Here is a 26,805-nt window from a genome sequence, read left to right as displayed (position 1 = left end):
TAAACACATAGGAATAGTATGTTTACCCAATAATAAGCCTGGCAACTAAAAAAGAGTTTCTTTGCATTTTCATGGAATTTTCAGACATACAAGTAGGAAATCTGTTGATCCAATGTTGACCAGTCTCTAATTAGCTAGTAAATGTATCTGGCAGGTTTACCAAAAAAGAGACTTAAACAAATTACTCAATAAATATGTTTTTAGACTCCCCCCACCACAGCCCCCCCAAAAAAACTTTCAAAATGTGAGGGCCAGGGTTGAGAGCTGAATTGGAGAAGAGAGACAGGAATCATAAAAACGGCCCCTGCATGTGGAAAGATTAAGAAAAACAAAATTACTTCAGTCAAGTCAAACCAAAAAGGGTAGAATGCAGAACCGTGTGCCAGCTTGGGAAGGGTGTGTGTGAATGGACAGGCCCTCTGCTTCTGTCTCTTGCTTGAGTGCAGCACATTCCACTATCACATTGTATACATTTAACTCTTGATTTAAAACCTCCCAGTGAAGCAGCAGGCAGGTTCTGGCTGAGCCTTTATGCTGTGCACACCCCTTTCTCATACCATGGGGATCAGAACTTCACTCTGGATGTGTCCCAAGAGTTTCTCACATTCTAGAAGTTTCAGAAATCAAAACCAGGGTCCAAAACCCTGTTCTGTTTTTAGTTTTTGGCACTGACATGATATAAATAGATACAATAACTTCGAGAACACAGTGGCCTTTTCTTCTTTGGTTAAGTATAGCCATGGACATAGACGATGTTGAGAAGAAAAGCAAGAAAACAGGGTTTACTGGAAATGAGCAAGAAAACATTACTGGAATCAAATAAGGTCAGAGTCAGAAGTTGTAGAAACAATGTCTGTGATTGGTGTTGAGGAGGACATGATAACAGTCAGTGTTTACGTTGCACTGACAGCCCCATACTGAGCACTTAGTGTAATAACTTACTCCTCATACAACACTATGAGGTAGGTGCTATTATTGACCACATACTGTGAACGAGGAAACCAAAGCACTGAGAAATTAAGTAACTTGCCCAAGATTACATAGCTACCAACCGGTTATGCTGCAGATCCAAGTTTTTTACTCCTATCATATAGTAAATAATGTCTGTGGAGCCTTTTACTATTTTCCAGAACATTCACTCATATGTGGGATTCTTGCAAAGCCACACAGCTCAAGAAAATAAGCTTAGAAAACTCTACTAACATGCCTAAGGCCTGCTAAAGAGCAAGTGAAGGTGTGAGTGCTAGAGTTAGACCTCTTGGATTGAAAACCTCTCTGCCTTGGGCAAGTTACACAACTTCTGAGCTCAGTTTTCACAATTATTTTGAAGTAATATATGTAAAATATTAGCACATATCTCTTAGTTATTATTATGATGGTAAGACTTTTTCACCAGTAATGAAACTAGGTCTTTGATTCTAAAAGCTTGTCGTCTTTCTAGCATCTCAGTGTACCTAACTCCTTGAATTTTAAAGAAAGGGAAATCTTTCTTATTAAGAGGAAAATGAGTGAACTGATCCCATGTTTCAATCATTCAATTCCTTAGGGGGGTCTTCCTTGAGCTCTGTGTCAGAGTTCCACCTGATCCTTATGGATGTGAATGACAACCCTCCCAGGCTAGCCAAGGACTACACGGGCTTGTTCTTCTGCCATCCCCTCAGTGCACCTGGAAGTCTCATTTTCGAGGCTACTGATGATGATCAGCACTTATTTCGGGGTCCCCATTTTACATTTTCCCTCGGCAGTGGAAGCTTACAAAACGACTGGGAAGTTTCCAAAATCAATGGTGAGTTGTCAGAAATACATGGAAAAAAACACAGATGGATGATGAAAGTAGGTTTTATTTAACTTGGTGGGTTTGCTGTACTCAGCAAAGAGCTTTCTTTCATGCTTCAGGAAGGAAGTTCATGCTTTGGAATCTTGTACAGGGAAGGACTCCAGAGGGGAAAAAGCCCCAGGATTTCAAGGGAGGAAAGATTATGACCACACAGCATTCCCTTGGTGTAGATGAACAGTTGGATGTCCTAAGCATCATTTGCAAAATTTTCAATGACAGATGGAAAGCAGATTTTATAGAAATTTTTAAAAACTTTGAGATATATATATTCAAAGTATACAATTTTATGAGAATTGATTACATGTAAATACCACTGAAGCCATCAGCACAATCAAGACAATGAACATTTCCACCACCTCCAGAAGATATTTCATGCCCTATTATAATCTCTGCTTCCCACCCATCCCCTCTCCCCAGGCAACCATTGATGTGCTTTCCATTACTATAGTTTTCATTTTCAATAATTTCATCTAAATAGAATAGTATAGTATGTATACTTTTTTTGGTCTGGCTTCTTTCATCTCAGTATTTTGAGATGTATCGGTGTTGTTACATGCATCAGTACCTCATTCCTGATTATTGAGGGGTAGTATTCCATTGAATGACTATACCTGTTCACCTGTTGATTGTAACTCCAACTTTTGCTATTACAAAGCTGCTGTGAGGATTTGTGAACAAATATTTTGTAGGGACATACATTTGCAGTTTTCTTGGTTAAATACTGAGGAGTGGAATGGCTGGGTCATATGGGAGGTATATGATTCAGTTGTTAAGGAAAGGTTGAACTGCTTTCCAAATTGTTCTTAACATTTTACATTCCCATCAGTGTGTGAGAGGTCCAGTTGCTCAGCATTCTCCCAGCACTTGCTGTGCTCAGCCTCTTTAATTTTAGCCATTCCAGTGGGCGTGGAGTAGTATCTCATAATGGTTTTATTTGTATTTATCTAATGACTAGCGGTGTTGAGCATCTTTTCATATGCAATTTGCCATCCATCTTCACTGGTGAGGTGTCTTGTTAGATATTCATTTTTTTAAAATTAGGCTGTTTGGATTCTATTGCTGAGTTGCAAGCATTTTTAATATACATAGATGATGTGCTTTGTTAGATATATATCTTTTGTAAATATTTTCTCCCAGGCCATGGCTTGTCTTTTCATTTTGCAAGTCTTTTAAAGAGCAAATTTAAAAATTTTGGTATCTATTTTTTTTCATGTTTTATTCATGATTTGTATGTTGTGATGCTTAAATTTTTGCCAAACTTAGGGTCCCTAAAGTTTTCTGTTTTTTTCATTTCCCAAATTTTATAGTTTTAGCTTTTGCATTTAGCTCTATGCCTTTTTAAGGTAATGTTTGTATAGGCATACCTCATCTTATTGCACTTTGCTTTATCGTGCCCAATGGATCTTCCATTTTTTTATAAAATGAAGGTTTGTGGCAACAAAGTCTCTTGGTGCCATTTTTCCAACAGCATGTGCTCACTTTGTATCTCTGTCACATTTAGGTAATTCTTAAACTTTTTCATTATTATATCTGTTATGCTGATCAGTGATCTTTGATGTTATTATTATAATTATTTTGGGACACCCGGAGCCATACTCACATAAGACGACAAACTTAATCTGTCAATGCGACGTTGACGTATGTTCTGATGCTCCACAGACTGGCTGTTTCCCCATGTCTCTCTCTCTCCTTGGGCCTCCCTATTGCCTGAGACACAATATTGAAATTAAGCCAATTAATAACCTTAAAATGGCATGTAAGTGTTCAGGTGAAAGGAAGAGTACACATCTCTCACTTTAAATCAAAAGTTAGACGTGATTTAGCTTAGTGAGGAAGTTATGGTGATAGCCAAGATTGGCCAAAAACTAGGCCTCTTGCATGAAATGCTTAGCCAAGTTGTGAAGGCAAAAGTTATTGAGGGAAATTAAAAGTGAACCTACAGTGAACACAAATAATAAAAAAGCAAAATAGCCTTATTGCCATTAAGGGAGAAAGTTTGAGTGGTCTGGATAGAAGATTAAAACAGCAACAATAGTCCTTTAAACCAAAATCTAACCTAGAACAAGGCCTTAACTCTTCAATTCTGTAAAGGCTGACAGAGGTGAGGAAACTGCAGAATAAGTTTGAAGCTAGCAGAGGTTGATTTATGATGTTTAAGGAAAGAAGCTATTTCCATAACAAAGTGCAAAGTGATGCAGCAAATTGATGCAGAAGCAAGTAATCCAGAAGATCTGAGATCCTTAATGAAAGTGGCTACACTAAACAAGCTTTTCAATGTAGATGAAACAGCCTTCTTTTGGGAGACAATGCCATCTTAGACATCCATAGCTAATGAAGTAAATGCCTGGCTTCAAAGCCTCAAAGGACAGGCTGGCTCTTGTTAGGGCTAATGCAGCTGGTGACTTTAAGTTAAAGCCAACCCTAATTTAGCATTCCTAAAATACTAGGGTCCTTAAGAATTATGCTAAATCTACTTTGTCTGTGCTCTGTCAATGGAACAACAAAGCCCAGATGACAGCACATCTGTTTACAGCATAGTTTACTGAATATTTTAAGGCCACTGTTGAGACCTACTGTCCCCCAAAAAAGATTCCTCTCAACATATTACTGCTCATTGACAATGCACCTGGTTACTCAAGAGCTCTGGTGGAAATGTACAAGGAAATGAATGTTGTTTTCATGCCTGCTAACACAGCATCCATTCTGCAGGCCCCAGATCAAGGAGTAATTCTGACTTTCAAATTATTTAAGATATACATTTCATCAGGTTATAGCTGCTATTAGATAGTAATTCCTCTGATGGATCTGGGCAAAGTAAATTGAAAACCTTCTGGAAAAGATTCACCAGTTTAGATGTCATCAAGAACATTTGTGATTCATGGGGGGAGGTTGAAATATACACATTAGTAGGAGTTTGGAAGAAATTGATTCCAACCCTCATGGATGACTTTGAGGGGTTCAAGACTTCAGTGGAGGAATCACTGAAAACGTGGTGAAAATAACAATAGAGCTCGAATTAGAAGTGGAGCCTTGATGATGTAACTGAATTGCTGCAATCTCATGATCAAACTGGAATGAATGAGAGTTGCTTCTTACAACTGAACAATGTGTTTTGTTTGTTTGTTTGTTTTTGAACAATGGAATCTGCTTCTGGTGAAGATGCCATGAACATTGTTGAAATAACAAGCAAGGATTTAGAATATTCCATAAACATAGTTGATAAAAAAGTGGCAGTGTTTGAGAAGATTTACTCCAATTTTTGAGAGATGTTGTCTTGTGGGTAAAATGCCATCAACCAGCATCACATGCTATACAGAGGACTCTCTCATGAAAGGAAGAGTCAATAAGTGCAACAAACTTCATTGTTGTCTTATTTTCAGAAATTGCCACAGCCATCCCAGCCTTCAGCAACCACCAACATTGAGACAGGAAATGATTCGCAGCAAAAAGATTATGACTCATTGAAGGGTCAGATAATCATTAGCATTTTTTGGCAACAAAGTACTTTTAAATTAAGGTATGGACATTTAGGGTTTTTTTTTTTTTTAAGGTATAATGCTATTAACAGTCTAGAGTATAGTATAAGCTGTTATTTCAGTAGAAAAACAAAAAATCTGTGTGACTTGCTTCACTGAGCTATTTGCTTTATTGCAGTGGTCTGGAACCAAACCCATATCGCTGAGATATGCTTGCATAGGGGGTGTGGTAAAGACCAAAGTTTATTGTTTTTAATATAGCTATCTAACTGTTCTAACACCATTTGTTTAAAACATCCTTTTTTACATTGAATTATCTTAACAACTTTGGCAAAAATCAAGTGACCACCTATACATAAATCTATTTCTGAATTTTTCTGTTTCATGAATCTGTTTCTATTTTTATACCAATAACACATTGTCTTGATTGCTGTAGCTGTATAAGGCTTGAAATCAGGTAGATTGATTTTTCCAACTTTGTTCTTTTTCAAAATTCCTTCATTCTAAGTCTTTTTCATTTCTGTATAAATTTTAGAATGTAGCCTGTTCCCTTCTACCAAAAAAATCCTGTTGAGATTGTGTTGAATCTACTGGGGAATCTGGAGGAGAATTGATATATTAAGTCTTCCAATTCATGAACATGGTATATGTCTCCATTTATTTAGCTCTTTAATTTCGTTCAGCAATGTGTTTTAGTTTTCAGTGTATAGTTCTTACAAAATTTTCCCTAAGCATTTCATATTTTTGATATTTTAAATATTTCAATTTCTAAATATTTCTAGATATAGGAATATAATGATTTCTGTATACTGATCTGTATTCTAGAGGCTTGCTGACCTTATTTAGATTTCATAGATTTTCTACATAGACAATCATGTTGTCTGTGAATAATGGCTTCTTCCTTTTCAGTCTGTATGCCTTTTGTTTATTACTGGCTGAAACCTTCAGTGAAATGTCAAATAGAGGTAGTAAGAGCGGAAATACTTGACTTGTTCATGATCTTAGGAAGAAAGCATTTAGCCTTTCACCATTAAGTATGATGTTAGCTGTAGGTTTTTTATTGTAGGTAATCTTTATTAGATTTAGGACTTTGCCTTTCATTCCTATTTGTGAGGGTTTTTTTTTTTTTTCTAAATTGGAAATGGATATTAAATTTTTCAAGTGCTTTTTCTCCATGTATTGACTATGTGGCTGATTTGATTTTTTGGGCCTATTAATTGATGCATTATTATCAACTTTTGAATCTAAAAATCACCTTATTCCTGGGATAAAGCCTACTTAGTGATGAAATATTACTATGTTTATGTATTGTTGGATTTGCTAAAACTTAATTTTTGCATCTATATTCATGAGGGATGTTGGTCTCTCTCTATATTTTGCCTTGTATAATGAGGAAGCATTCCACCTCTTTATCTTCAATTATCTGGACAAGTTTGCATAAAATTGGTATTATTTCTTCTTAAAGTTTGAAAGAATTTGCCAGTAAAGCTATCTGAGCCTGGTGTATTTTCTTTTTAAGAAGTTTTAACTACAAATTCAATTTTATAGATATAGAAAAATTCAATTTATATATTTCTTTTTGGTTGAGCTTGTACCTTTCAAATGATTCATCTATTTCACTAATATAATGTATTGATATAGTTCATATTTTTATTAATATCTGTAGAATATGTAGTGATATCACCTCATTCTGATATTGGCAAATTATCTTTTTTCCGGATAATCTGGCTATAAGTTTTATTGATATTTTCAAAGAGCCAGCTTTTGGTTTCATTGATTTTTTTTCTGTTTTTGTTTTATATTTCACTGGCCAGATCTTTATTATTTCCTTTATTCTTCCTACATTGTGTTTTTGTTCGTGTTCTGTTTTCATTAAGGTGGAAGCTGATGCCATTAGTTTGAGATCTTTTTGTTAAACAGGCATTTAGTTCTATAAATTTATCTTAGGTGTCACATTAGCTGCATTTTTTTTTTTAATAGACAGGGCCTCAGTCACCCAGGCTGCAGTGCAGTGGTGTGATCATGGCTCACTGCAGCCTTGAATTTCTGGGCTCAGACGATCCTCCTGCTTCAGCCTCCCAAGTAGCTGGGACTACAAGTATGAGCTACCACACTTGGCTAATTTTTTATTTTTAAATTTTTTGTAGAGATGGGGGTCACTCTATGTTGCTCTGGCTTGTCTCAAACTCCTGGGTTCAAGTGAGCCTCCCACCTCAGCCTCCCAAAATGCTGGGATTACAGGTGTGAACCACCATGCCAGGCCCACAAAATTTGATACATTGTGTTTTCCCTTTAGATTTCTTTTGTGATTATGTGTTATTTAGAAGTGTGTTATTTAGTTTCCAAATATTCTGGGAATATTTCCTATACCTTATACCTTTCTAACTTCTAATTTAATTACATCATAACCAGAAAACATGACTAGAATACTTTTAAATTTATTTAGACATTTTTTCTTTCAGTACTTCAAAGGTATTTCACCAGTCCCCCCCTTTTTTTTTTTGAGACAGTCTTTCTTACTCTGTTGCCCAGGCTGGAGTGCAGTGGCACAATCTCAGCCTCCCAGGTTCAAATGATTCTTGTGCCTCAGTCTCCCTAGTAGCTGGGATTACAGGTGCACACCATGATGCCCAGCTACTTTTTGTATTTTTAGTAGAGACAGGGTTTTTCCATGTTGGCCAGACTGGTCTCAAACTCCTGGCTTCAAGTAATCTGCCTGCCCCAGCCTCCCAAAGTGCTGGGATTATAGGCATGAGCCACCGGGGCTGCCCTGCCCACTATGGTTCTTCCTTGTTCCATTGAATGTTTGTTTGTATTCTTTTTTCTCTGGGTGCTTTTAAGATATTCTCTTATTACTTTTAAGTAATTTGATGTTCATATTGCCTTGATGGTGTTTTATTCATTTTTCTTGTTCCTGAAGTTTGATGATCATCTTGGATCTGAGGATTTGGAGTTTTCATCTAACATGGAAAAAATATTAGCCATTGTCTTATCAAAAATGTTTTTCTCTCCACTATCTTTCTTGGCTTTCAGGAATTCGATTACACATGTATTAGGCCACTTGAAGTTGTCTCAAAGCTTTTTTTTTTTTTCTATTTCTTTTTGGATAGCTTTATTTCTATATCTTCAAGTTTACTGTTTTTATCTGCTATATTCAATGGCTATATTATAGCCATTAATCCAACCTAGTCTATTTTTATATCAAACTTTGTAGTTTTCTTCTATAAATTAACTTGGGTTTTTAAAATGTTCTGTATCTATCTACACTTCTCAGTCTTGTAGCTTCTTGAACATATAGAATATAATTATAACTGTTTTCATGTCTTTTCCCACTATTTATGTAATATGTATAATTTCTGGGTAGGCTTCAATTGATCTTTTCTCTCATAGGTCATATTTTTCTCTTTTACTGAATGTCTGGCAATTTTTTATTAAATGCCAGACATTTAGATGCTGAATATTTTGTATTCCCATAAATATTCTTGAACTTTATTGTGAAATACAGTTAGATTATTTGGAAAAAGTTTGATGCTTTCACGTGTTGCTTTTAAGTTTTCTTAGATAGGGCCAGGGCAGCATTTATTCTAGGGCTAATGTTTTCAAACTTGTGAGGTGAAGCCTTCTATGTATTCTACCTGGTAGCACATGAATTATGAGATTTTTAGCTCTAGGGACCAGGAATGATTCCTGGCTCTTTGTGAGCGCTGTGTTCTCTAATCTTTTTAGGTGGTTCTTTCCCCAGCCTTGAGTAGTTCCTTCATATATATACACTGATCAGTACTCAGCTAAAGCCTTAAGAGACCCCTCTATAAATCTCTTTAGTGCGCATTCTCTTTGCAGCTCTCTCTGGGACTCTGCTCTGTAAACTCTAGTTTTTTTAACTTCGCCTTACTCCTGTGCTCCATCACCTCAACTCAGGGACATCACTGGGCTCTGTCTGAGCTCCTGCTCCCTGCAACTGATACCTGGAGATTTGCTTTGGGTGGTAAGCTGAGGCAATTATAAAATTTACCTCATTTGCTTTCCTTCTTTCAGAAATCACTGTCCATTGCCTAATATATAAATCTTTAAACCCATGGTTTCACATATTTTTTGTTCTTTTAGTTGCTTTTGGTGGAACGGTAAATCTGGTCCCTGTTACTATATCTTATCTAGGTGGGCCATAATAATTTTTAAATATGCATATTTAAATCTTCCCAAATTTGGGAAAATTTCTTGGCAGATATGAATAGGGAGGGCATAAGTGTGAATTGTAGCAAAATCAAATTTTTGTTTAGAAATTTGAAGTTTAGTGTTTTTGTACTCTCAATTTTCTATTTTAAAAAAGGTGGTAAATGCCCTGAAAACCAAGTATAATATCATGCATACCCTTATTTCTGGACTCAGAGGGATTTTGAGGCCTATAAATGTTATGACTTACCCAATTACATAGCTAACAAGCAGCAGATTTGAAACCCAGAATCAGGTCTACAGAAGCTCAGTCCCAGGTACTCTCCAATCTTCTGACACATACAGTCGATCCCCATTATTTGCAGATTCTGTTTATAAAATAATCTACGTGATAAAAATTTTAACCCAAAAGTCAGTACTTACAGGAGCTTTCGCTTTTGCTTTCATGGACACTGGCAGAGTGGTGAAAAATTTGAGTTACTGGACACACGTATTCCCAGCTCTCACATTGTTAAGTTAGTTAGGTTTTTTTTTTCTTTTTGCAGTTTATGTAGTGCCCTGTTTTTCATGTTTCTGTGCTTTTCATTGGTGATTTCATGGTTTAAAATGGCTCTGAACTGGGTGGGGTGTTGCCTCACCCAGGAAGCACAAGGGTGAGGCGATTTCCCTTTCCTAGTCAAGGGAAGCCATGACAGACTGTACCTGGAAAAACAGGACACTCCCACCCAAATACTGCACTTTTTCCAAGGTCTTAGCAACTGGCAGAGAAGGAGATTCTCTCCCGTGCCTGGCTTGGCAGGTCCCATGCCCACAGAGCCTTGTTCACTGTTAGCACAGCAGTCTGAGATCAAATTGCAAGGTGGCAGCCTGGCTAGGAGAGGGGCATCCACCATTGCTGAGGCTTCAGTAGGTAAAGCAGCTGGGAAGCTCAAATGGGGTGGAGGCTACCGTAGCTCAACAAGGCCTACTGCCTCTATAGACTCCATTTCTATGGACAGGGCATAGCTGAACAAAAGGTAGCAGATAACTTCTGCAGACTTAAACATCCATGTCTGACAGCTCTGAAGAGAGCAGCGGTTCTCCCAGCATGGCATTTCACCTCTGAGAACAGACAGACTGCCTCCTCAAGTGGGTCCCAAACCCCCATGTAGCCTAATTGGGAGACACCTCCCAGTAGGGGCTGACTGATACTTCATATAGGTGGGTAGCACTCTGGGACAAAGCTCCCAGAGGAAGGATCAGGCAGCAATATTTGCTGTTCTGCAATATTTGCTGTTCTGCAGCCTCCACTGGTGATACCCAGGCAAACAGGGTCTGGAGTGGACCTCCAGCAAACTCCAACAGACCTGCAGCTGAGGGACCTGTTAGAAGGAAAACTAACAAACAGAAAGGAATAGGATCAACATCAGCAAAAAGGACATCTGCACCAAAACCCCAACTGTAGGTCATCAACATCAAAGACCAAAGGTGGAGAGAAACCAGAGCAGAAAAGCTGAAAATTCTAAAAACCAGAATGCCTCTTCTCCTCCAAAGGATTGCAGCTCCTTGCCAGCAACGGAACAAAGCTGGATGGAGAATGACTTTGACGAGTTGACAGAAGCAGGCTTCAGAAGGTTGGTAATAACAAACTTCTCCGAGCTAAAGGAGCGCATTTGAACCCAACGCAAGGAAGCTAAAAACCTTGAAAAAGGGTTAGATGAATGTCTAACTAGAATAAACAGTGTAGAGAAGACCTTAAATGACCTGATGGAGCTGAAAACCATGGCAGGAGAACTTCGTGATGCATGCACAAGCTTCAGTAGCTGATTCAATCAAGTGGAAGAAAGTGTATCAGTGATTGAAGATCAAATTAATGAAATAAAGCAAGGAGAAAAAAAGAGTAAAAAGAAACAAAGCCTCCAAGAAATATGGGACTATGTGAAAAGACCAAATCTATGTCTAATTGGTGTACCTGAAAGTGACGGGGAGAATGAAACCAAGTTGGAAAACACTCTTCAGAATATTATCCAGGAGAACTTCCCCAATCTAGCAAGGCAGGCCAACATTCAAATTCAGGAAATACAGAGACCACCACAAAGATACTCCTCGAGAAGAACAACCCCAAGACACATAATTGTCAGATTCACCAAGGTTGAAATGAAGGAAAAAATGTTAAGGGCAGCCAGAGAGAAAGGTCGGGTTACCCACAAAGGGAAGCCCATCAGACTAACAGTGGATCTCTCTACAGAAACCCTACAAGCCAGAAGAGAGTGGGGGCCAATATTCAACGTTCTTAAAGAAAAGAATTTACAACCCAGAATTTCATATCCAGCCAAACTAAGCTTCATAAGTGAAGGAGAAATAAAATCCTTTACAGACAAGCAAATGCTGAGAGATTTTGTCACCACCAGGCCTGCCTTACAAGAGCTCTTGAAGGAAGCACTAAACATGGAAAGGAACAACCAGTACCAGCCACTGCAAAAACATGCCAAATTGTAAAGACCATCGATGCTAGGAAGAAACTATATCAATTAACAGGCAAAATAACCAGCTAACATCATAATGACAGGATCAAATTCACACACAACAATATTAACCTTAAATGTAAATGGGCTAAATGCCCCAATTAAAAGACACAGACTGGCAAATTGGATAAAGAGTCAAGACCCATCAGTGTGCTGTTGGGAGACCCATCTCACGTGCAGAGAAACACATAGGCTCAGAATAAAAGGATGGAGGAAGATCTACCAAGCAAATGGAAAGCAAAAAAAGCAGGGATCGCAATCCTAGTCTCTGATAAAACAGACTTTAAACCAACAAAGATGAAAAGAGACAAAGAAGGCCATTATATAATGGTAAAGGGATCAATTCAACAAGAAGAGCTAACTATCCTAAATATATATGCACCTAATACAGGAGCACCCAGGTTCATAAAGCAAGTCCTTAGAGACCTACAAAGACTTAGACTCCCACACAATAATAATGGGAGACTTTAACACCCCACTGTCAATATTAGAAATATCAATGAGACAGAAGGTTAACAAGGATATCCAGGACTTGAACTCAGCTCTGCACCAAGCAGACCTAATAGACATCTACAGAACTCTCCACCCCAAATCAACAGAATATACATTCTTCTCAGCGCCACATAGCACTTATGCCAAAATTGACCACATAATTGGAAGTTAAGCACTCCTCAGCAAATGTAAAAGAACAGAAATCACAACAAACTGTCTCTCAGACCACAGTGCAATCAAATTAGAACTCAGGACAAAAACTCACTCAAAACCGCACAACTACATGGAAACTGAACAACCTGCTCCTGAATGACTACTGGATAAATAACGAAATGAAGGCAGAAATAAAGATGTTCTTTGAAACCAATGAGAACAAACACACAATGTACCAGAATCTCTGGGAGACATTTTTATAGCATTAAATGCCCACATGAGAAAGCAGGAAAGATCTAAAATTGACACCCTAACATCACAATGAAAAGAACTAGAGAAGAAAGAGCAAACACATTCAAAAGCTAGCAGAAGGCAAGAAATAACTAAGATTAGAACAGAACTGAAGGAGATAGAGACACAAAAAACCCCTCAAAAAAACAATGAATCCAGGAGCTGGTTTTTTGAGAAGATCAACAAAATTGATAGACTGCTAGCAAGACTAATAAAGAAGAAAAGAGAGAAGAATCAAATAGATGCAATAAAAAAATGATAAAGGGAATATCACCACTGGTCCCACAGAAATACAAACTACAATTAGAGAATACTATAAACACCTCTACACAAATAAACTAGAAAATCTAGAAGAAATGGATAAATTCCTGGACACATACACCCTTCCCAAGACTGAACCAGGAAGAAATTGAATCTCTGAATAGACCAATAACAGGCTCTGAAATTGAGGCAATAATTAATAGCCTACCAACCAAAAAAAGTCCAGGATCAGATGGATTCACAGCTGAATTCTACCAGAGGTACAAGAAGAGCTGGTATCATTCCTTCTGAAACTATTTCAATCAATAGAAAAAGAGGGAATCCTCCCTAACTCATTTTATGAGGCCAGCTTCATCCTGATACCAAAGTCTGGCAGAGACACAACAAAAACAGAGAGAGAATTTTAGACCAATATCCTTGATGAACATCGATGTGAAAATCCTCAGTAAAATACTGGCAAACTGAATCCAGCAGCACATCAAAAAGCTTATCCAACGCAATCAAGTTGGCTTCATCCCTGGGATGCAAGGCTGGTTCAACATACACAAATCAATAAACATAATCCATCACATAAACAAAACCAATGACAAAAATCACATGATTATCTCAACAGATGCAGAAAAGGCCTTTGACAAAATTCAGCCCTTCATGCTAAAAACTCTCAATAAAGTAGGTACTGATGGAACATATCTCAAAATAATAAGAGCTATTTATGATAAACCCACAGCCAATATCATATTGAATGGGTAAAAACTGGAAGTCTTCTCTTTGAAAACCGGCAGAAGACAAGGATGCCCTCTCTCACCACTTCTATTCAACATAGTGTTGGAAGTTCTGGCCAGGGCAATCAGGCAAGAGAAAGAAATAAAGGGTATTCAATTAGGAAAAGAGGAAGTCAAATTGTCCCTGTTTGCACATGACATGATTGTATATTTAGAAAACCCTATTGTCTCAGCCCAAAATCTCCTTAAGCTGATAAGCAACTTCAGCAAAATCTCAGGGTACAAAATCAATGTGCAAAAATTACAAGCGTTCCTATACACCAAAACAAAGAGAGCCAAAACATGAGTGAAGTCCCATTCACAATTGCTGCAAAGAGAAGAAAATACCTAGGAATCCAACTTACAAGGGATGTGAAGGACCTCTTCAAGGAGAACTACAAACCACTGCTCAACGAAATAACGGAGGACACAAACAAATGGAAGAACTTTCCATGTTCGTGGACAGGAAGAATCAATGTCGTGAAAATGGCCATACTGCCCAAGGTAATTCATAGATTCAATGCCATCCCCTTCAAGCTACCAATGACTTTCTTCACAGAATTAGAAAAAACTGTAAAGTTCATATGGAACCAAAAAAGAGCCTGCATTGCCAAGACAATCCTAAGCGAAAAGAACAATGCTGGAGGTGTCACACTACCTGACTTCAAACTATACTACAAGGCTACAGTAACCAAAACAGCATGGTACTGGTACCAAAACAGATATATAGACCAATGGAACAGAACAGAGGCCTCAGAAATAACACCACACGTGTACAATCATGTGATCTTTGACAAACCTGACAAAAACAAGCAATGGGGAAAGGATTCCCTATTTAATAAATGGTGCTGGGAAAACTGGCTAGGCATATGTAGAAAGCTGAAACTGGATCCATTCCTTACACCTTACACAAAAATTAATTCAAGACGGATTAAAGACTTAAATGTTAGACCTAAAACCATAAAATCCCTAGAAGAAAACCTAGGCAATACCATTCAGAAGACAGGCGTGGGCAAGGACTTCATGACTAAAACACCAAAAGCAATGGCAACAAAAGACAAACTTGACAAATGGGATCTAATTAAACTAAAGAGCTTCTGCACAGCAAAAGAAACTACCATCAGAGTGAACAGGCAACATACAGAATGGAAGAACATTTCTGCAGTCTACCCATCTGACAAAGGGCTAATATCCAGAATCCACAAAGAACTCAAACAAATTTACAAGAAAAAAATGACCCCATCAAAAAGTGGGCAAAAGATATGAACAGACACTTCTCAAAAGACATTTATGCAGCTAACAGACACATCAACATGATCATCACTGGTCATCAGAGAAATGCAAGATGGTCATCAGAGAAATGCAAATCAAAACCACAATGAGATACCATCTCACACCAGTTAGAAGGGTGATCATTAAAAAGTCAGGAAACAACAGTTGCAGGAGAGGATGTGGAGAAATAGGAACACTTTTACACTGTTGGTGGGAGTGTAAATTAGTTCAACCATTGTGGAAGACAGTGTGGTGATTCCTCAAGGATACAGAACCTGAAAGACCATTTGACCCAGCAATTCCATTACTGGGTATATACCCAAAGGATTATAAACCATGCTACTATAAAGACACATGCACATGTATGTTTATTGTGGCACTATTCACAAGAGCAAAGACTTGGAACCAACCAAAATGTCCAACAATGATAGACTGGATTAAGAAAATGTGGCACACATACACCATGGAATATTATGCAGCCATAAAAAAGGATGAGTCCATGTCCTTTGCAGGGACATGGATGAAGCTGGAAACCATCATTCTCAGCAAACTATCACAAGGACATAAAACTAAACACTGCATGTTCTCACTCATAGGTGGGAATTGAACAATGAGAACACTTGGTCACAGGGCGGGGAACATCACACACCAGAGCCTGTCAGGGGGTGGGGGTCTGGGGGAGGATAGCATTAGGAGAAATACCTAATGTAAATGACGAGTTGATGAGTACAGCAAATCAACATGACACATGTATACCTACGTATCAAACCTGCACATTAAGTTCTAGGGTACATGTGCACAAAGTATTTTAAAAAAACCACACAGGGTCAAACCTAAAAGATGACCCATGATAAAAAAGAAAAAATGGCTTTGAACTACAGTGCTGAAGCGCTATCTAGAATTCCTAAGGCTGTGATGTGTGCCTTACAGAGAAAAATTGTGGTTTGGGACACAAATTAAAAGTAATGTCCAAAACTGCAATTATTTTCCACCAACCTAAATATGTGTGTTTGATAAGCTTTGTTCAGGAAGTTCTAGTGCTGTTAGATGTGAGTTAAATGTTAGAATGAACAATATATGTTAAATAAGATATCTTTAAACAGCAACACACAAAAAGCAAGGTTATGTATTGATCAGTTAGGGAAAATTTGACTAGAAGCTCACAGAAACCTAACCCTGTCTTTCCTCTAGGAGCAATGGTTCAGCATTCATTAATTCAGTGTTTGGGGCAACTTTATAGAGCATAAGTGCTACAAATGATAATTGACTATATTTAGTATAAATTTCTACAGAGAAATCATGAATTAAGAACTTAAAGGATGCTTTAGCCCTTTCTTACCTTATGGGAAGATACATGTGGAATGATGTGGATGATACTTTGGGCAGTTTAACTCATATCCAGCCATGTTCCAGTCAACCTTAGTATGTGATACAAAATGAGCTTTATTCCTGCTAATCCAGGGTCTGAAGTTGTATTTTCATTTTTTTTTCCTGTCCTGGCAGGTACTCATGCCCGACTGTCTACCAGGCACACAGACTTTGAGGAGAGGGAGTATGTCGTCTTGATCCGCATCAATGATGGGGGTCGGCCACCCTTGGAAGGCATTGTTTCTTTACCAGGTAGATATTCTCCTATAGGCAACTCAAGCTAGTATCTGTCACCATGGGCCGTTTGAGGAGATTCTTGTCTTTGATATGGGATTCTGCAACTATTCACTTGAGAATTTATCCTGCCAAATACTGTCCTGCTTTTCAGTTACGTTCTGCAGTTGTGTGGAAGGAAGTTGTTTCCGGCCAGCAGGTCGCCAGACTGGGATACCCACTGTGGGCATGGCGGTTGGTATACTGCTGACCACCCTTCTGGTGATTGGTGAGTGTAATTTCTTAATTCAAAGAGTCTTATCCTGGGCCTCAGAAATGTGAGCTCATCTCAGGGCCTGTCTTCCTGGACTGGTCTGGTGGCTGCTCAAATGGCAACCCAGGCAATAGCCCAGAAGGTAGATCACCAGCAAATTACATCAGACTTTCTTGATTGGAGTTACAGCTTTAGTACCACTCTCTGTCTCTATTGCCTTATTAGTTTAGAAATATAAGGGGCTTTATGGTCATCAATTGTCATATATTATGCCTAGTTACAAAGCTTTTGTGATAAAGAGGGAAGAAATGCAGTAGCTGTGCCATGTGTCAGGCACTGTGCTTGATGTGGGGGAAAGAGTGACGTACACAGATCCTACACCAGAGTTTATGGTCTCACCTGCCATTGTTGTTACAGGCAGAAGTTAGCCTTCCAGTGGCGATGCTGAGATACCTGAAATGTATAGTGCAGAACTTCCCTATGCATAGAACCCTGATTCTTTACTACCCAGAATAACCCATTGCATCATGACCACAGCCTCTGCCATAGCCCCTAGCTTGGCTAGACAGTACAGTCCCCTGATCTAGCTGTCTTTTTCTTTTTTGCAAACAACTCAGTGCCTATTCCAAGTGTTTCCTTACCCAAAATGCTTGAGAGCAGAAGTGTTTCAGATTTTGGGTTTTTTCCAGATTTTTGAACATTTGCAAATACACGATGAGATATCTTGGGGATGAGACCCAAGTCTCAACACAAAATTCACGTGATTCATAAACATTTTATACACATAGTCTGAAGGTATTTCATACAATATTTTAAATAATATTGTGTATGAAACAAAGTTTTGCCTGCAACCTGTCACATGAGGTCAGGTGTAGAATTTTATGCTTGTGACATCAAGTTGGTACCCCAAAAGTTTCAGATTTGAGATTTTCAGATTAAGGATACTCAACCTATATAGTAATTGCCCTCTTTCAACTGTTGTCCCCACCACAAGTTAAACATTAGGAATAGATACTTCATTATTTCATGTGTACCTGAGTGAAGGGGTTTATGGTTTCATATCCTTTTTCTTTTAAAAGAAGGACTAGGATTATTCTAAGTATTATTGATTGTTCTCTCAGCATCTGATCTTTTCTCTCATGATCCAGTGTGTCACATTGGACTCTGATTCATGCATCTAAAGGGGGTCTCACTTCTTTATACCCTTCAGTCTGGACTCCCTATGGCATGGGAGGGCCTTCATATCATGGCCACTTCCCATCCTAATGTGTGCATGGTGATCATCATTCCTCCCTGAGAACCACTATCTACTGCACACTTTTCATGGTAATTGAGCTGTCTTTTTGAGGTCCCACTCACATAGGTCCCTTCTGCCTCTGTGCCTTTACTTATTCTATTTGCCCTCCCACCTTGAAAGGATTTTTGAATTTACAAATCAGATAGCAATTTTCTTAACATATCAATTTAATTCCATAATCTTACCACAAGTTAAAGACTGCTTGAGTTTGGGGACATCCAGAAATAGAAGTAATAGGATTTTACAGTTTCATGACCTTATTTTCAAGATAGGGTTGGAATTATAAGTTTCTGAGCATCCAGACTTTTCTGCCATGATTCCTCCTATAAACTTACTAGCAGGTTAATTTCCTTAAAACAACTCCTCCTTCATAGTGGACTCTGACAGTACACAATCAGTGCTGAGCTGCACAGTGTAATTTTGATGTATCAGGTGGGAGAAACCAAGAAGGTTAAGTAGTCTACCCAGGGTCCCACAACAACATAGGCAGGATCCAGGAGGAAGGCGCCCAAGGAAATGCGATAGTTGGTATGGACACGATGAAAATCAGCTTCAGGGAGGTGAACAGGTCAGAGAACAGCTTTCTAGTTGTGCTAATTGGATTGTTTTCTCTAGGAAAGGGGAAGAATAGAATCAATATTAAGTATATATAAAGTTCAGGAACTTTGTCAGGTGCTTATACACTCTATAGTGTGGGACATATACACTCCATAGTGTGGAACATTAGGTCCTATATTCTTACAGCGAGATCCAGTGAGAGCCACCAAGTCGGCTATGATTTGGGACTTGATACAAACATACAACAGGATAAATGATAAGCTCATTTCTCCAAGAAGGCCAACGACTAGAGTCCCTTATTCACTAGGACAGTGAAATTTTGTTGAACCACATACAAAAATGAAGTTGAGTCATTTTTTTCCTACCACAATACTACTTTATAACTGAATGTGACAGTACATTTTAAAAGGTCCCATTTATTTGACCCTGGGTTTTTTCTTTTTAGGTATAATTTTAGCAGTTGTGTTTATCCGCATAAAGAAGGATAAAGGCAAAGATAATGTTGAAAGTGCTCAAGCATCTGAAGTCAAACCTCTGAGAAGCTGAATTTGAAAAGGAATGTTTGAATTTATATAGCAAGTGCTATTTCAGCAACAACCATCTCATCCTATTACTTTTCATCTAACGTGCATTATAATTTTTTAAACAGATATTCCCTCTTGTCCTTTAATATTTGCTAAATATTTCTTTTTTGAGGTGGAGTCTTGCTCTGTCGCCCAGGCTGGAGTACAGTGGTGCGATCCCAGCTCACTGCAACCTCCGCCTCCTGGGTTCACGTGATTCTCCTGCCTCAGCTTCCTAAGTAGCTGGGCTTACAGGCACCCACCACCATGCCCAGCTAATTTTTGTATTTTTAATAGAGACGGGGTTTCGCCATTTGGCCAGGCTGGTCTTGAACTCCTGACCTCAAGTGATCTGCCTGCCTTGGTCTCCCAATACAGGCATGAACCACTGCACCCACCTACTTAGATATTTCATGTGCTATAGACATTAGAGATATTTTTCATTTTCCCATGACATTTTTCCTCTCTGCAAATGGCTTAGCTACTTGTGTTTTTCCCTTTTGGGGCAAGACAGACTCATTAAATATTCTGTACATTTTTTCTTTATCAAGGAGATATATCAGTGTTGTCTCATAGAACTGCCTGGATTCCATTTATGTTTCTTCTGATTCCATCCTGTGTCCCCTTCATCCTTGACTCCTTTGGTATTTCACTGAATTTCAAACATTTGTCAGAGAAGAAAAAAGTGAGGACTCAGGAAAAATAAATAAATAAAAGAACAGCCTTTGCCCTTAGTATTAACAGAAATGTTTCTGTGTCATTAACCATCTTTAACCAATGTGACATGTTGCTCTTTGGCTGAAATTCTTCAACTTGGAAATGACACAGACCCACAGAAGGTGTTCAAACACAACCTACTCTGCAAACCTTGGTAAAGGAACCAGTCAGCTGGCCAGATTTCCTCACTACCTGCCATGCATACATGCTGCGCATGTTTTCTTTATTTGTATGTTAGTAAAGTTTTGGTTATTATATATTTAACATGTGGAAGAAAACAAGACATGAAAAGAGTGGTGACAAATCAAGAATAAACATTGGTTGTAGTCAGTTTTGTTTGTTGATCCGCTCTGCCTCTGTTTTTATTTGTGGAGGGGAAGGACAGAATAACAATTGTTATTTTTCGTGTATAAAAATTGCCTCCCCAGCAGCCCCAGTCAGGGGCTTATAGATAAAACTCCCATCTCCCTGGACAGAGCACTTGGGGGAAGGGGTGGCTGTGGGCGCAGCTTCAGTAGACTTAAATGTTCCTGCTTGCTGGCTCCAAAGACAGCAGCTAATCCTGACAAGGAGGATTCTCCCAGCACAGCACTCAAACTCTGCTAAGGGACAGACTGCCTACTCAAGTAGGTCCCTGACCCCAGTGCCTCCAGCCTGGGAGATGCCTCATGCAGGAGAGCTCCGGCTGGCAGCAGGCCAGTGCCCCTCTGGGACAAAGCTTCCAGAGAAAGGAGCTGCAGCAATCTCTGCTGTTCTGCAGTCTCTGCTGGTGGTACCCAGGCAAACAGGGTCTGGAGTGGATCTCCAGCAAAGTCCAGCAGACCTGCAAAAGACAGGCCTCACTGTTAGAAGAAAAACTAAAAGAAAGAAAGGAATAACATCAACAAAAGGGACCCCCACATAAAAACCCCATCCAAAGGTCATCAGCCTCAAAGACCAAAGGTAGATAAATCTATGAAGATGAGGAAAAACCAGTGCAAAAATGCTGAAAATTCCAAAAACAAGAATGCCTCTTCTCCTCCAAATGATCACAACTCGTCTTCAGCAAAGGAACAAAACTGGATGGAGAATGAGTTTGACAAATTGACAGAAGTCAACTTCAGAAGGTGGGTAATAACAAACTCCTGTGACCTAAAGGAACATGTTCTAGCCCAATGCAGGGAAGCTAAGAACCTTAATAAAAGGTTACAGAAACTGCTAACTAGAATAACCAGTTTAGAGAAGAACATAAACGACCTGATGCAGCTGAAAAACACAGCATGAAAACTCCGTGAAGCATACACAAGTATCAATAGCCGAATCAATCAAGTGGAAGAAAGGGTATCAGAGACTGAAGATCAAGTGAGAAGATAAGATTACAGAAAAATGAATGAAAAGGAACAAAGCCTCCAAGATATATGGGACGATGTGAAAAGACTAAACCTATGATTGATTGGTGTACCTGAAAGTGACAGGGAGAATGGAACCAAGTTAGAAAACACACTTCAGGATATTAGCACAGAGAACTTCCCCACCCTAGCAAGACCTATCCGAAAGATAACATTCCAATTCAGGAAACACAGAGAACACTACTAAGATATTACTCAAGAAGAGCAATCTCAAGACACATAATCATCAGATTTTCCAAGGCTGAAATGAAGGAAAAAATGTTAAGGGCAGCCAGAGAGAAAGGTCAGGTTACCTACAAAGGGAAGCCCATCAGACTAAAAGTGGATCTCTCTGCAGAAACCCTACAAGCTAGAAGAAAGTGGGGCCGATATTCAACGTTCTTAAAGAATTTTCAATCCAGAATTTCATATCCAGCCAAACTAAGCTTCATAAGCGAAGGACAAATAAAATCCTTTACAGACAAGCAAATGCTTAGGGATTTTGTTACCACCAGGCTTGCCTTACAAGAGCTCCTGAAAGAAGCACCAAATATGGGAAGGAAAAACTGACACCAGCCACTGCAAAAACACACCAAAATATAAAGACCAATGACACTATGAAGAACCTGCATCAACTAATGTGCAAAATAACCAGCTAGCATCATGGTGACAGGATCAAATTCACACATAACAATATTAAGCTTAAATGTAAATGGGCTAAATGCTCCATTAAAAGACACAGCCTGGCAAAGTGGATAAAGAGTCAAGACCCATCAGTGTACTGTATTCAGGAGACCCATCTCACATGCAAAGACACGAATAGGCTCAAAAAAAAAAAAAAAAAAAAAAAAGGGATAGAGGAATATTTACCAAGCAAATGGAAAGAAAAAAAAAGCAGGGGTTGCAATCCTAGTCTCTGATAAAACAGACTTTAACAAAGATCAAAAAAGACAAAGAAGGGCATTACCTAATGGTAAAGGGATTAATGCAATGAGAAGAGCTAACTATCCTAAATATATATACACCCAATACAGGAGCACCGGATTCATAAAACAAGTTCTTAGAGACCTATAAAGAGACAGTGGGAGACTTTAACACCTCACTGTCAATATTAGATCAATGAGACAGAAAATTAACAAGGATATTCAAGACTTGAACTCAGCTCTGGCCCAAGAGGACCTAATAGACATCTATAGAACTCTCCACCTCAAATCAATTTTAACTTAACCCCACATCAATATTAGACAGATCAACGAGACAGAAAATTAACAAGGATATTCAAGACTTGAACTCAGCTCTGGAACAAGCAGACATAAGAGACAACTACAGAACTCTCCACAACTACAGAACTCTCCACCCCAAATCAACAGAATACACATCCTTCTCAGCAACACATAGCAATTATTCTAAAATTGACCACAAAATTGGAAGTAAAACACTCCTCAGCAAATGCAAAAGAATGGAAATCACAACAAACTGTCTCCGAGACCACAGTGCAATCAAATTAGAACTCAGGATTAAGAAACTCACTCAAAACCTCACAACTACATGGAAACTGAACAACTTGCTCCTGAATGACTGACTGCTGGGTAAATAATGAAATGAAGGCAGAAATAAAGATGTTCTTTGAAACCAATGAGAACAAAGACACGACGTACCAGAATCTCTGGGACACATTTAAAGCAGTGTGTAGAGGGAAATTTATAGCACTAAATGCCCGCATGAGAAAGCAGGAAAGATCTAAAACTGATACCCTAATATCACGATTAAAAGAACTACAGAAGTAAGAGCAAACAAATTCAAAAGCTAGCAGAAGGCAAGAAATAACTAGGATCAGAGCAGAACTGAAGAAGACAGAGACATGAAAAACCCTTCAAAAAAAAATCAATGAATCCAGGAGCTGGTTTTTTGAAAAGATTAACAAAATAGACCGCTAGCAGACTAATAAAGAAGAAAAGAGAGAAGAATCAAATAGACACAATAAAAAATGATAAAGGGGATATCACCGCTGATCCTACAGAAATACAGACTACCATCAGAGAATACTATAAACACCTCTGCACAGATAAATGAGAAAATCTAGAAGAAATGGATAAATTCCTGGACACATAACACCCTCCCATGACTAAACCAGGAAGAAGTTGAATCCCTGAATAGACCAATAACAAGTTCTGAAATTGAGGCGGTAATTAATAGCCTACCAACCAAAAAAAGCCCAGGATCAGACTGTTTCACAGCCAAATTCTACCAGAGGTACAAAGAGGAGCTGGTACCACTCCTTCTGAAACTATTCCAAACAACAGAAAAAGATGAAATCCTCCCTAACTCATTTTATGAGGCAAGCATCATCCTGCTACCAAAACCTGGCAGAGACACAACAAAAGTTTCAGGCCAATATCCCTGATGAACTTTGATGTGAAAATCCTCAATAAAATACTGGCAAACCAAATCCAGCAGCACATCAAAAAGCTTATCCATCACAATCAAGTCGGCTTCATCCGTGGAGTGCAAGTCTGGCTCAACATATATAAATCAATAAACATAATCCATCATATAAGCAAAACCAATGACAAAAACCACATGATTATCTCAATAGATGCAGAAAAGGCCTTCGATAAAATTCAACATCCCTTCATGCTAAAAACTCTCAATAAACTAGGGATTGGTGAAACATCTCAAAATAATAAGGGCTATTTATTGAAAAACCCATAGCCAATATTATACTGAATGGGCAAAAACTGAAAGCATTCCCTTGAAAACTGGCACAAGACAAGGCTGCCCTCTCTCACCACTCCAATTCAACATAGTATTGGAAGTTCTCTGGCCAGGGCAATCAGGCAAGAGAAAGAAATAAAGGGTATTCAAATAGGAAGAGAGGAAGTCAAATTGTCTCTGTTTACATATGACATGATTGTGTGTTTAGAAAACCCATCGACTAAGCCCAAAAACTCCTTAAGCTGATAAGCAACTTCAGCAAAGTCTCAGGATACAAAATCAGTTGGCAAAAATCACAAGCATTCCTATACACCAATTATAGACAAGCAGAGAGCCAAAACATGAGTGAAGTCCCATTCACAATTGCTACAAAAAATAAAATACCTAGGAATACAACTTACAAGGGACATGAAGGACCTCTTCAAGGAGAACTACAAACCACTGCTCAAGGAAATAAGAGGACACAAACAAATGGAAAAATATTCCATGCTCATGGATAAGAAGAATCAATATTGTGAAAATGGCCATACTGCCCAAAGTAATTTACAGATTCAACACTATTCCCATCAAACTACCATTGACTTTCTTCACAGAATTAGAAAAAACTACTTTAAATTTCATATGGAACCAAAAAAGAGCCCGTATAGCCAAGACAATCCTAACCAAAAAGAACAAAGCTGGAGGCCTCATGCTATCTGACTTCAAACTATGCTACAAGGCTACAGTAACCAAAACAGCATGGTACTGGTACTAAAACAGATATATAGACCAATGGAACAGAACAGAGGCCTCAGAAATACCACCACACATCTACAACCATCTGATCTTTGACAAACCTGACAAAAACAAGCCATGGGGAAAGGATTCCCTATTTAATAAATGGTGCTGGGAAAACTAGCCATATGCAGAAAACAGAAACTGGATCCCTTCATTACACCTTATATAAAAATTAACTCAAGGTGGATTAAAGACTTAAATGTATAACCTTAAACCATAAAATCTCTAGAAGAAAACTTACGCAATACCATTTAGGACATAGGCATGGGCAAAGACTTCATGACTAAAACACCAAAAGCAATTGCAACAAAAGCCAAAATTGACAAATGGGATCTAATTAAACTAAAGAGCTTCTGCATAGAAAAAACAAAAACCAAAAAAACCAACAAAAACAACAACAAAAACTGTCAGAGTAAGCAGGCAATCTACAGAATGGGAGAAAATTTTTGCAAGCTACCCATCTGACAAAGGTCTAATATCCAGAATCTACAAGGAACTTATATTTACAAGAAAAAACCAACTCCATCAAAAAGTGGGCAAAGGATATGAAGAGACACTTGTCAGAAGAAGACATTTATGCAGCCAACAAACATATGAAAAAAAGCTTATATTACTGGTCATTAGAGAAATGCAAATCAAAACCACAATGAGATAACATCTAATGGCAGTTAGAATGGCAATCATTAAAAACTCAGGAAACAACAGATGCTGGAGAGGATGTGGAGAAATAGGAACACTTTTACACTGTTAGTGGGAGTGTAAATTAGTTCAACCATTATGTAAGACAGTGTGGTGATTCCTCAAGGATCTAGAACCAGAAATACCATTTCACCCAGCAATCCCATTACTGGGTATATACCCAAAGGATTATAAATCATTCTACTACAAAGACACATGCACACGTATATTTATTGCAGCACTATTTACAATAGTGAAGACTTGGAAGCAACCCAAATGCCCATCAATGATGGACTGGATAAAGAAAATGTGGCACATATACACCATGGAATACTATGCAGCCATAAAAAAGGATGAGTTCATGTCCTTTGCAGGGACATGGATGAAGCTGGAAGATATCATTCTCAGCAAACTAGCACAGGAACAGGAAACCAAACACTGCATGTTCTCACTCATAAGTGGGAGTTGAACAATGAGAACACATGGACAAGCAGGGGGAACATCACACACCCGGGGCCTGTTGGGGTGGGAGGCAAGGGGAGGAAAGCATTAGGACCAATACCTAATGCATGTGGGGTTTAAAACCTGGATAACGGGTTGATGGGTGCAGCCAACCACGATGGCCCATGTATGCCTATGTAAAAAACCTGCACTTTCTGCATGTGTATCCCAGATCTTAAAGTAAAATAAAAAAAATAATTTAAAAATTGCCTCCCACGGAGAATTAGCCCAAGAGAAGGAGTCTGTAAAAAAATAAATTCACCCCTCACATGATCATGGATTGAACTGTTTCAGGTAGGTATATCAGGAATTTTTAAATTTTAAATAAGAAGCTTGGTGATTTGAAAGCATTTCTAGGCATGGAACTGTTGTCTGGCTCCTGATTTGAGCCTTGGGAGCATTCAACATTACATGACCTCTCAAATTTTAACCAGGAATAACTCAACTGTGGAAGGTTGCTCATAGAATGGCTGTTGAAGCAGGCCATGGGGTTGGGTTTTTCATACATAATCTTTGTGGTCATCTATTATATTTTTTAAAAGCAAAAAGACAAAATACCC

At 38.5% G+C, this 26,805-nt stretch overlaps 1 protein-coding gene across 4 annotated transcripts in view; it reads left to right on the top strand.

The window, feature by feature from the left end:
• CDH17 (cadherin 17) overlaps positions 1-20,537 on the top strand; it is a 90,426-nt gene extending 69,889 nt beyond the window's left edge. For all 4 annotated transcript variants that reach the window (XM_063817320.1, XM_063817321.1, XM_063817322.1 and 1 more), the window contains 4 exons: positions 1,547-1,786; positions 16,721-16,837; positions 16,974-17,087; positions 19,373-20,537. In XM_063817320.1, coding sequence (XP_063673390.1) covers positions 1,547-1,786; positions 16,721-16,837; positions 16,974-17,087; positions 19,373-19,473 — 572 coding nt within the window. In that variant the 3' untranslated portion in view covers positions 19,474-20,537. The remainder of the gene's footprint in view (positions 1-1,546; positions 1,787-16,720; positions 16,838-16,973; positions 17,088-19,372) is intronic.
• Positions 20,538-26,805: the final 6,268 nt, after the last annotated feature.

Source organism: Pan troglodytes, chromosome 7 (genome assembly GCF_028858775.2).
Source record: "Pan troglodytes isolate AG18354 chromosome 7, NHGRI_mPanTro3-v2.0_pri, whole genome shotgun sequence".
In the NCBI taxonomy this organism is placed as follows: domain Eukaryota; kingdom Metazoa; phylum Chordata; class Mammalia; order Primates; family Hominidae; genus Pan; species Pan troglodytes.
This window is presented reverse-complemented; position numbering and strand designations above follow the sequence as displayed.